Here is a 12,632-nt window from a genome sequence, read left to right as displayed (position 1 = left end):
CTGTAAGGACCAAGAGACCAAAATTCTCACATTCTTGGACAGCAACCACATCCACCATCAAGGATTATAGATGGTTACCATAAATGTCTTGGTATCGACTGAAAAAAATCATATCTTACCAGTTTCTCCAGCTGTCGGTAAGTGATACTGAAGTAATCCACCTTTACAATACTAAGGAGAAAAGAATTAAGGTAAAAAACTGAATAAATAAAGTAAAAAAAAAAAACCCAGAACTTATTGTTTTTTTTTAAATATAAGATGCCTCCCACCAAAAGTAATGAAGAGCAGAGGCTCAACTAGCGTTAATACCATCCATACTCATGTAGGGAGTACGTGATGGGGCCATTAGGACTGGAACTTATATGGCACCTGATTGGGTGCTTCTAATGGCGGTAATCTGGTCGACAATGATGCAGCCACTAAAAATTGAACTTTTCGGGACCTTGTGGTGGGGCCATTGGGCTTGGTTAGAGGTAAGCAAATCAATTCATTGCTTCATAGATTTAGTACAAATCTGGTCATATTCAGGCACCAAATTGAAGCTGAATCTTGGACTGAATCTTGTAACATATGATAATGGAAGTCTAACAGATCTGTAACAGTGTCCATTGCCTGCAATGTACAATAAACAGTTTCCTTTAGGCTTCTGTTACTATTGTTTTAGTGAAAACTGAAAATTCTACTAGAAACTAGAGTTTTATACAAATATCTGTATATTGAGTCTTATGATAAATTTCGTGAAAATTCTACAAATTGGGGAGAATTCATCCTTTTGAACACCAGTCCTAAAATTCCTCCTGCTGGTGGTCCAGTGCCTATAGAGGCTTCGGGCTTTTAGTAAATACAGGCGCAATCTGCACCAGTTCAGACCTAAGACCAAGGTGTGAAATGGTGGAGTTTTTTTTGCTGGTTTTCTTTTCATGCCCATTGCCTCTGGCCTCCCCTTGCCCTCCTCCGCCCGGTTTTCTGTTCATGCCCATTGCCTCTGCCCACCCTCCTCCTGCCCCACTCCCCGCACCAACACACCCAAAGTGGCGTGTAGGTCGGAGAAGCCAGGAAACTGTCAGGGATGGGGATATCACATCAGAAAACTGGTGGGAAAGGCAGAATGAATCTCCCCCCCATTGAATCTTTAATGATTTACTGATCTCATAAGAAACATCTTCCTTTGTATCTGTACAGAACTGACTTAATAATAATAATCTTTATATAGCGCTAACCAGATTATAGGTGATTAAAGAGGGAGTTGGCTGAGAGATAGCGGGTTAGTCAAGAATAGACCAGGAGTTAGAGTAGAAAGAGACATTAGAGAATGTTGCGTAGTTAGTAGCACTGGATGGGTCCAGGGAACAACCGGATGCTTGAAAGAAGAGGGAACGACACCAGAAAAAAGAGAGAGAGGTTGAAGATTTTAGTGAAATGAGAAGTGTCTGCATGACAGAGGGAATCTACGAGATGTGAGGGGATGGGGGACACTGATGCAGGTAGTGGGGCGAGCAGAGGAAAGGAGCCTGGACACTTCTTCCTCTGGGACTGGCTCAAAGGAAGAGAGTGAACAGGGAGACGTACCGGAGGGATTAGTGGGGGGAGTAGAATGGGAAATTATTTCCTGGCAAATGCAATCAAATTTATCTTAAAGTAGGTGGCCAGATCTTCAGCCAGAAGGTGTTAGGAGTGTTAGTAAGGAATGATGAGTATGGAAGAGCCTTTTGTTTTGGGATTGTTAGAGAGAGAGGATATTAGATTAATATAATAGACTTGTTTAGCGAGGTGAAGGGCAGAATTATAGGTTCTGAGCATAAATCCGAAGAGTCTGCAGATGTTCACAATATTCTCCACAGACATTCGTCCCTCCGGGAGCATTGCTGAAAAAAACATGTTTTATCCATGTGTCAAGGCTGCCTGCGCCTATGTTAAAAATTTGGGATAGTTAGTGGTGTCAGAGAGCTTCTGACAGTGGTAATATAATGGTTAGTAGCCAGGTTTGGACAGGTGGCGGAGGACATGGGGGACAGTGAAGACCGCAGGGTTTCTGTGAGTTGGCGAGTATCGATGGCACATGGGTTCCAATATGAATGGTGGGTGGATGGATTTTAAAAAGGTGAAGGATTATTAAAATTAATAGAAAGAAGGTTATGGTCTGAAAGTGGAAAGGAGGAATTAGTAAAATTAGATATTTAGGAAACTCACTTGACAAAATGCTTGTTGTAGACGTTCTGACTTTTCTCGATATCTTCATGAACCGCATCGGACAACTTCACCAGAGACCGCAGCTGCTGCACATCGTTCTACAAGACAGACATGAATACTGGTACTCATCCTCTATACAGGGAATCATTTATCAATAATTGGTGAGTACTTAGTGATTGACATAAGTCACATCTCCCTTCATAACTCTTAATAGGATCTGCATTGTTATACATAGTTACCCTACATCCCACGTTTCTATCTAATGTAATGGCAATAATATTCCACAACTGGAAAGTGGATTTTGATCAATAAATCTATGTGGGTTTCTGGGATTAAAATATTATGATGGCCTATCCATAGGATAAGTGATCCTATCAGCTGCTTTAGTGAGCACCACTACCGTTGTCCCAAGCCTGTGATGTCTCATGGTCTGGGGACTGATCTGCAATACCAAGCACAGCCACTATACATTACATGGTGCTGTGATTGGTGAGCAGTGAAAAGGCTGCCATGTTGATTGGTGAACCATTATAGTGAACTATCATGGACAGGGGAGCCATCAGTAGGGGTATAGTAGCGACTGTATTCAAGGGGCCCCAAGTAGGAGAAGGGCCCCCCCCCCCCCCCAAGTCACAGAAAACCTTTCTCCCTTCCCAGGTGCATGGAACTCACTGTGCACACAGGGTGACATTATCATACTGTGGGTGCTGAGGGGCCCACAAAATGTGCCAGTCACGGGCCCCAAACTTCCTATTGATGCGCCCTGTCATGGAAACCAGACGGATAAATATGCACATGTATATTCTTGCCCCACCTATCATGTCTATGTTAAGTGGTATAAGGATTTGTAGGACATCCCTCTAGATTCCACTATCTGCGCCTCCGCTAAGACCTCATACATTATAATCGAAGCCTCATAGATAAATATACAAGTCCTGTCCCTTGGAGATTTCGTGACGCACCTTCTCTTCTGGTTTATAGCACGTATACATCTTTTCGTACCACTCCAATGTTCCTTTCTGAAAGACAGAAATTGAGTAAAAAAAATATCCTTCCTCTTAGCCTCAGTCTTCCTGCTGAGAATCAGCATTTCAATAAAGGGTTATTTGATAAAAGCCGAGACCTCATATTACTCGGCAGAGAGCGATTCACCAAAACTATAATAATCATCTCTCTCGTTTATAGGTTTATATTGAATCACTTAAGAGAAGCACCTCGAAATGTCACAGTGCCGAGCTGTGAAGTGGAGAGGATTGTGTACGGAATATATATAGATCTGGGAAGAAAAACATAAAGGCCGAAGAAAAAGTGGAGCAGATGCCCATAACAACCAATCACATTCCAGCTCTTATTGTTTACATAGTCTTTTGAAAATGAAAGGTGTTGGCTGATTGGTTGCTTAGCACTTCTTTGCTCTATTACAGGTTTGATATTGACTTTCTGGAAGAATTTATTTTTTTTAAAGCTCAATAAATCCTCTCCTGATATATACAGTTCATAAAAGAAAAGCTGAGAGACAACTATTATATCTGCCTTGGGCTATTCATCTAATATCACCGGGAAAGCTAAAGGCACCAGATGACTAAAAGGAACTCTGTCACTAAAATTTAACCCCATTACACGAATAGTCCCCCTCAGAGTATGAAATGTCTGTACTAGAATTTCCTCTTCTATATGAAATCTACGTAAAAAAAAAGAGGGAGAAGAGGAGAAGGGTCATATTTTGCCTGAGATGAGTCAAGTTTAGAGACTGTTGAAGGAGAGTCACTTCAGACGCCACCATCTTCAGGTCCATAATATCTAGAAACTTGCTTCTGGTGTAATTTTAAAGATTAGAATCTCAGCTTTCAGATCTCAGGCAAGTGATGAAATAGACAGGAGGTGGATCTTTATTTGCAGTCGATATTCCCAATAAAAGTGTCTCCAGTTCTGTAGATCACAGAAACACAAACGTGATAAGATTCTATTCTTAAAGATGACACCAGAAGGTGTGCATGTGAACAAAAGAACTAAAACAAGAGGCATCTAAAGTAAATCTCCTACCCCAGCCTCTAACTTTTTGACAGAGATGAGTCAAGTTTACTCTTCTCAGGAAGATTAAACTTGCAGGAAGTTTTTTTTTTATATATATATATAGATAAATAATCAAAATAATAAAAATTGGAGTTCAAGAAAGGGCATTTCGTACCCTACCTGAGAGGTCTGGTTGTTTAGTGGGGCTTTTTAGAATTTCAAAATACCTTTGCATTGTACTGCAGCTCAAGTCTATTGACTACAAATCCACACATTGGGGCTCATTTACTAAGGGTGCGAACGCCGCATATTTTCGATTTGCGGCGAATTGCCCCGGGACTTTGGCGCACGCGATCAGATTGTGGCGCATCGGTGCCGGCTTTCAAGCGACAGAAATCGGAAGAACTGTGGAATTTAAAAAAAGAATTGTGTCGCAAGATCTGCACTAACATGCACCAGGACGAAGAAGGTGATCTCCGGCGGACCTCGGCGCAGCAGCGACACCTGCTGGATATCGGGCGCACCACCTTAGTGGATCCCGGCAGACTCGAATCAGCGTCAGACAACACGCCGCGGGATCGCGACTGGACCGGGTAAGTAAATGTGCCCCAATACCTGTGGATAGGTGTGGCGCTGTTCTGAAAGGGCTGTAAATATTTGATCTGTGGGTGTCTATCAGTAGAAATGAGTGGGGGTCCGATTCACGCTCATTTTTACAAGGCTGCCCCCTTACCTTGTGTCTGTCTCTCCAAAGTAATCGACATAGAAGAATATACCTTTAGGACAGCAGCGATCTCCAGATGCAGCTCATTGTGGAAGGGGCACACCATCTTAAAGGCCGTCATGCCCTGGATCTGGCTGAGGCACCTGCACCAAACACATAATCCCCCCCAGTAGACATTAGGGGTACGCAGAAGACCCTGCAGGTGAAGGGGCTCACATACTAGAAGTGCTTGTTACCTTAACATGAACTCCAGGCGGCTGATGACCGTAGTGTTCAGCACGGGGAAGTTTTCCCGCAGTTTTTTCAGCAGCAGGAGACAATATTCAGTGAAGAGCGTGAAACTTTCCGCCAAGTTCTCCTCCTGAATATTGAATGAACATTGTAAGTATAAGGGGGGAAAAACGAAAAAAAAAAGTCTAAATTCTAGACAGTCTTACATTGGCCACATGACCAAGGTGTCTGATGCTGGATGATAACAAAGTCACTGGTCTGGTCACAATTTAAAGTTGTGCTATCGAAATGTATTTATTTTTGTAATCTCTTTTCAATCCATCCATTAACAATCTCATATCTATCTCTCTATCTATCCATCTCATATCTCTCTATCTATCCATCTCATATCTCTCTATCTATCCATCTCATATCTCTCTATCTATCTATCTATCTCCTATCTATCTATCTATCTATCTCCTATCTATCTATCTATCTATCTATCTATCTATCTTATATCTATCTATCTATCTATCTATCGCATATCTATCTCATATCTATCTATCTCATATCTATCTATCTCATATCTATCTCATATCTATCTATCTCATATCTATCTATCTCATATCTATCTCATATCTATCTATCTCATATCTATCTATCTCATATCTATCTATCTATCTATCCGTCTCATATCTATCTATCTATCTATCCGTCTCATATCTATCTATCTATCTATCTATCTATCCGTCTCATATCTATCTATCTCATATCTATCTATCTATCTATCTGTCTTATACCTATCTATCCGTCTCATATCTATCTATCTTTCTCATATCCATCTATCTATCTTTCTCATATCCATCTATCTATCTCATATCTCTCTATCTATCTCATATCTCTCTATCTATCTCATATCTCTCTATCTTATATCTATCTCATATCTATCTATCTGTCTCATATATATCTCATATCTATCTATCTGTCTCATATATATCTCATATCTATCTATCTATCTCCTATCTATCTATCTATCTATCTATCTATCTATCTATCTATCCGTCTCATATATATCTCATATGTCTCTGTCTCATTTATATATCTCCTATCCATCTATCTCATATCCGTCTATCTCATATCCATCTATCTATCTCGTATCCATCTATCTATCTCATATCTATCTATCTATCTATCTATCTATCTCATATCTATCCATCTATCTATCTCATATCCATCTATCTATATATCTATCTCATATCCATCTATCTGTCTCATATCTACGATATCTATTTTTCATCTATGTATCTAATAGGATTTTATTATCTACCTTGTCAATCTATCTATTATTCCTCTGTTATCTGATATGGATTTACATATCTATCAAACATGTATATTTCTATCTATAAATTACATTATACCTATATCTTTCTTTCTTGTTTACATATACAGTTTCTTGTGCAAGTCACTTACTACTCTCCTCTAAGTTCATGATTAGAGATGAGCGAACACTAAAATGCTCGGGTACTCGTTATTCGAGACGAACTTTTCCCGATGCTCGAGTGCTCGTCTCGAATAACGAACCCCATTGAAGTCAATGGGAGACTCGAGCATTTTTCAAGGGGACCAAGGCTCTGCACAGGGAAGCTTGGCCAAACACCTGGGAACCTCAGAAAAGGATGGAAACACCACGGAAATGGACAGGAAACAGCAGGGGCAGCATGCATGGATGCCTCTGAGGCTGCATAATCGCACCATTATGCCAAAATTATGGGCAACAGCATGGCCATGACAGAGTGACAGAATGAAGCTAGATAGCATCTAAAACATCCAATAATTGACCCTGACACTATAGGGGACGGCATGCAGAGGCAGCGGCAGCAGCGGCAGGCATGGCAACATACCCTAAATGGACTCAGGCTTCAAACCAATGGGTAGCAGAGAGGAACCAAAGGAGGTGAGCAAGAAGCGCTCAAATAATATCGGTACATGATAAAAGTTTGCCAGTATATTTTGTGGATTACACAGCAGGGTGGCGACAAAGTTAACATGGAAGCCATGAAAACAACCCAAAATTCTGCCTGACACAGCTCGTTTGATAAGGGGACCATGTATGGAGGCAGTGAACTAGTAGTAGATTAAAGGTGCTGCAGTTAAAACTATGTTAGTTGGATCTTGGCATGGAGCTGGCGCTCCGCTGCCAGGCGAGCTTTCGCCAATCCAAGCCCCTGTCTCTAGGCTACTCCCCAAACAGCACTTCTAAGAACCTTTTGTATAAGATCAAGTGTAGTAGCGTTCTTATAAGTTTAGGATATGCCGGGTGAGGGGAATGTAAACAGATGCGCAAGAAGCGCTGAAATAATATCCCTAAATGGTAAAAGTTTGCAAGTATATTTTGGGGATTACACAGCAGGGTGGCGACAAAGTTAACAACTTTGATGTGGAATGCCCTGTAATAGCTCTTGGGCGGTGTGCCTTTTATCGCCTAGGCTCAGCAGTTTCAGCACCGCCTGCTGTCGCTTAGCGATGGCACTGCTGCTGTGCCTAGAGCTACCGACTGATGGCGCCATGCCCACGGATGGTAATTCGGAGGAGGAGGAGGGGTGGGAGGAGGTATAGTAGGCCTTTGAGACCTGGACCGAGGTAGGCCCCGCAATTCTCTGCGTCGGCAGTATATGACCAGCCCCAGGGTCAGACTCGGTCCCAGCCTGCACCAAGTTAAGTGTAGTAGCGTTCTTATAAGTTTGGGATATGGCGGGTGAGGGGAATGTAAACAGATGCGCAAGAAGCGCATGATGCGCATGGAGCTGGCGTTCCGCTGCCAGGCGAGCTTTCGCCAATCCAAGCCCCTGTCTCTAGGCTACTCCCCAAACAGCACTTCTAAGAACCTTTTGTATAAGATCAAGTGTAGTAGCGTTCTTATAAGTTTAGGATATGCCGGGTGAGGGGAATGTAAACAGATGCGCAAGAAGCGCTGAAATAATATCCCTAAATGGTAAAAGTTTGCCAGTATATTTTGGGGATTACACAGCAGGGTGGCGACAAAGTTAACAACTTTGATGTGGAATCCATGAAAACAACCCAAATTTCTGCCTGACACACCTCGTTTGATAAAGGGACGATGTATGGAGGCAGCTATATGGACGACTTTTGGAGGTAGCAATGGAGACAACGTGTGGAGGCTGCTATGGAGACAATTTAATTTGGATAGTGCCTGTATGTGGCAGTCCCAAACATTTTTCAAACCAGAGGAGCAGGTAGGTGGCCCTCCAGTAAAATGGGATAGATTGAGTGCCTGTATGTGGCAGTCCCAAAAATGTTTCAAACCAGAGGAGCAGGTAGGTGGCCCTCCAGTAAAATGGAATAGATTGAGTGCCTGTATGTGGCAGTCCCAAAAATTGTTCAAACCAGAGGAGCAGGTAGGTGGCCCTCCAGTAAAATGGAATAGATTGAGTGCCTGTATGTGGCAGTCCCAAAAATTGTTCAAACCAGAGGAGCAGGTAGGTGGCCCTGCAGTAAAATGGAATAGATTGAGTGCCTGTATGTGGCAGTCCCAAAAATTGTTCAAACCAGAGGAGCAGGTAGGTGGCCCTGCAGTAAAATGGAATAGATTGAGTGCCTGTATGTGGCAGTCCCAAAAATGTTTCAAACCAGAGGAGCAGGTAGGTGGCCCTCCAGTAAAATGGAATAGATTGAGTGCCTGTATGTGGCAGTCCCAAAAATGTTTCAAACCAGAGGAGCAGGTAGGTGGCCCTGCAGTAAAATGGAATAGATTGAGTGCCTGTATGTGGCAGTCCCAAAAATGTTTCAAACCAGAGGAGCAGGTAGGTGGCCCTCCAGTAAAATGGAATAGATTGAGTGCCTGTATGTGGCAGTCCCAAAAATTGTTCAAACCAGAGGAGCAGGTAGGTGGCCCTGCAGTAAAATGGAATAGATTGAGTGCCTGTATGTGGCAGTCCCAAAAATTTTTTAAAACAGAGGACCGGGTAGGTGGCCCTCCAGAAAAATGGAATAGATTGAGTGCCTGTATGTGGCACTCACAAAAATTGTTTCAAACAGAGGACCGGGTAGGTGGCCCTCCAGAAAAATTAAATGCATGAAGTACTATAGCAAGAGCCAGTGGGCCCTGTCAAAAAATAGCCATTTTCCTCTGCTTTACTGTACAAAGAGGAGGAGAAGGAGGAAAATGAGGAGGAGGAGGAGGAGTGGATCAATTATTCAGGTTGAGCTTCCTTCACCTGGTGGAGATTGGAAATTCTGAGAAATCCAGCCTTTATTCATTTTAATAAGCGTCAGCCTGTCAGCGCTGTCAGTCGACAGGCGTGTACGCTTATCGGTGATGATGCCACCAGCTGCACTGAAAACCCGCTCGGACAAGACGCTAGCGGCAGGGCAGGCAAGAACCTCCAAGGCGTACAGCGCCAGTTCGTGCCACATGTCCAGCTTTGAAACCCAGTAGTTGTAGGGAGCTGTGTGATCATTTAGGACGATGGTATGGTCAGCTACGTACTCCCTCACCATCTTTCTGTAAAGATCAGCCCTACTCTGCCGAGACTGGGGACAGGTGACAGTGTCTTGCTGGGGTGACATAAAGCTGGCAAAAGCCTTGTAAAGCGTACCCTTGCCAGTGCTGGACAAGCTGCCTGCTCGCCTACTCTCCCTCGCTACTTGTCCCGCAGAACTACGCACTCTGCCGCTAGCGCTGTCAGAAGGGAAATACTGTTTCAGCTTGTGCACCAGGGCCTGCTGGTATTCATGCATTCTCACACTCCTTTCCTCTCCAGGGATGAGAGTGGGAAGATTTTGCTTGTACCGTGGGTCCAGGAGAGTGAACACCCAGTAATCGGTGCTGGAATAAATTCTTTGAACGCGAGGGTCACGGGATAGGCAGCCTAGCATGAAATCTGCCATATGCGCCAGAGTACCAACGCGTAAGAATTCACTCCCCTCACTGGCCTGACTGTCCATTTCCTCCTCCTCCAACTCCTCCAACTCCTCTTCTTCTGCCCATACACGCTGAACAGTGAAGGACTCAACAATGGTCCCCTCTTGTGTCTCGCCAACATTCTCCTCCTCATCCTCCTCCACCTCCACCTCCTCCGATATGCGCTGAGAAACAGACCTCAGGGTGCTTTGGCTATCAACAAGGGAATATTCTTCCCCCGTCTCTTGTGACGAGCGCAAAGCTTCCGACTTCATGCTGACCAGAGAGTTTTTCAACAGGCCAAGCAGCGGGATGGTGAGGCTGATGATGGCGGCATCGCCACTGACCATCTGTGTTGACTCCTCAAAGTTACTCAGCACCTGACAGATATCAGACATCCACGTCCACTCCTCATTGTAGACTTGAGGAAGCTGACTGACCTGACTACCAGTTCTGGTGGAAGTTGACATCTGGCAGTCTACAATCGCTCTGCGCTGCTGGTAAACTCTGGATAACATGGTCAGTGTTGAATTCCACCTCGTGGGCACGTCGCACAACAGTCGGTGAGCGGGCAGTTGGAGGCGGCGCTGCGCTGCCCTGAGAGTGGCAGCATCTGGGCTGGACTTCCTGAAATGCGCACAGATGCGGCGCACCTTCGTGAGCAAATCAGACAGATTGGGGTATGTCTTGAGGAAACGCTGCACTATCAGATTTAACACATGGGCCAGGCATGGCACATGTGTCAGTCTGCCGAGTTGCAGAGCCGCCACCAGGTTACGGCCGTTGTCACACACAACCATTCCCGGCTTGAGGTTCAGCGGTGCCAGCCACAGATCAGTCTGCGCCGTGATGCCCTGTAATAGCTCTTGGGCGGTGTGCCTTTTGTCGCCTAGGCTCAGCAGTTTGAGCACCGCCTGCTGTCGCTTAGCGACGGCACTGCTGCTGTGCCTAGAGCTACCGACTGATGGCGCCGTGCCCACGGATGGTAGTTCGGAGGAGGAGGTGGAGGAGGGGTGGGAGGAGGAGGAGGCATAGTAGGCCTGAAACACCTGGACCGAGGTAGGCCCCGCAATCCTCGGCGTCGGCAGTATATGAGCAGCCCCAGGGTCAGACTCGGTCCCAGCCTCCACCAAGTTAACCCAATGTGCCGTCAGCGATATATAGTGGCCCTGCCCGGCAGCACTCGTCCACGTGTCCGTGGTCAGGTGGACCTTGTCAGAAACGGCGTTGGTCAGGGCACGGATGATGTTGTCTGACACGTGCTGGTGCAGGGCTGGGACGGCACATCGGGAAAAGTAGTGGCGGCTGGGGACCGAATACCGAGGGGCGGCCGCCGCCATGAGGTTGCGAAAGGCCTCGGTCTCTACTAGCCTATAGGGCAGCATCTCCAGGCTAAGCAATCTGGAGATGTGCACATTAAGGGCTTGGGCGTGCGGGTGGGTTGCACTATATTTGCGTTTCCGCTCCAGCGTCTGGGGTATGGAGAGCTGAACGCTGGTGGATGCTGTGGAGGATCGTGGAGGCGACGATGGGGTTTTTGTGGCAGGGTCCTGGGCAGGGGGCTGACTAGCAGCTGACACAGGGGAAGGAGCAGTGGTGTGCACGGCCGGAGGTGAACGGGCTTGTTGCCACTGAGTGGTGTGCTTAGCATTCATATGCCTGCGCATACTGGTGGTAGTTAAGCTAGTAGTGGTGGAACCCCTGCTGAGCCTGGTTTGGCAAATGTTGCACACCACAGTCCGTCGGTCATCCGGTGTTTCCTTAAAGAACCTCCACACTTCTGAAGATCTAGCCCTCGCCGCAAGAGCCCTCACCACGGGAGCTTCACTAGTTGACAGTGGCGCTGATGCACCAGCTCTGGCCCTGCCTCTCCGTCTGGCCCCACCACTGCCTCTTCCAACCTGTTCAGGTCGAGGACTCTCCTCCGTCTCAGAAGCACTGTGTTCACCCGGCCTCTCAACCCAGCTTGGGTCTGTCACCTCATCATCCTCCGATCCCTCAGTCTGCTCCCCCCTCGGACTTCCTGCCCTGACAACAACTTCCCCACTGTCTGACAACCGTGTCTCCTCATCGTCGGACACCTCTTTACACACTTCCACTACGTCAAGAAGGTCATCATCACCCACAGACTGTGACTGGTGGAAAACCTGGGCATCGGAAAATTGCTCAGCAGCAACCGGACAAGTGGTTTGTGACTGTGGGAAGGGTCCAGAAAACAGTTCCTCAGAGTATGCCGGTTCAAATGCCAAATTTTCCTGGGAGGGGGCAGACTGGGGGGGAGGAGGCTGAGGTGCAGGAGCTGGAGGAGTGGCGATTTCGGTGACATGGGTGGACTGCGTGGAAGACTGACTGGTGGTGGACAAATTGCTCGAAGCATTGTCAGCAATCCACGACATCACCTGTTCGCACTGTTCTGGCCTCAACAGTGCTCTACCACGAGTCCCAGTAACTTCAGACATGAACCTAGGGAGTGTAGCTCTGCGGCGTTCCCCTGCTCCCTCATCAGCAGGTGGTGTCTCACCCCGCCCAGGACCACGGCCTCTGACCCCTGCAGTAGTTGGACGCCCACGTCCC

At 46.0% G+C, this 12,632-nt stretch overlaps 1 protein-coding gene across 1 annotated transcript in view; it reads right to left on the bottom strand.

Moving 5' to 3' along the window:
* Positions 1 to 12,632, bottom strand: part of BAIAP3 (BAI1 associated protein 3) — a 152,007-nt gene that overhangs the window by 20,908 nt on the left and 118,467 nt on the right. The window contains exons 16-20 of the mRNA XM_072120408.1: positions 5,164 to 5,288; positions 4,980 to 5,070; positions 3,153 to 3,209; positions 2,191 to 2,288; positions 120 to 171 (exon numbers count right to left, since the gene is read on the bottom strand). Of these exons, the coding sequence (XP_071976509.1) occupies positions 120 to 171; positions 2,191 to 2,288; positions 3,153 to 3,209; positions 4,980 to 5,070; positions 5,164 to 5,288 (423 nt within the window). The remainder of the gene's footprint in view (positions 1 to 119; positions 172 to 2,190; positions 2,289 to 3,152; positions 3,210 to 4,979; positions 5,071 to 5,163; positions 5,289 to 12,632) is intronic.

The sequence above is a fragment of the Engystomops pustulosus genome, chromosome 8, assembly GCF_040894005.1.
Source record: "Engystomops pustulosus chromosome 8, aEngPut4.maternal, whole genome shotgun sequence".
In the NCBI taxonomy this organism is placed as follows: domain Eukaryota; kingdom Metazoa; phylum Chordata; class Amphibia; order Anura; family Leptodactylidae; genus Engystomops; species Engystomops pustulosus.
The sequence above is the reverse complement of the archived record's forward strand: the minus strand, read 5'-3'. Positions and strand labels throughout refer to the sequence as shown.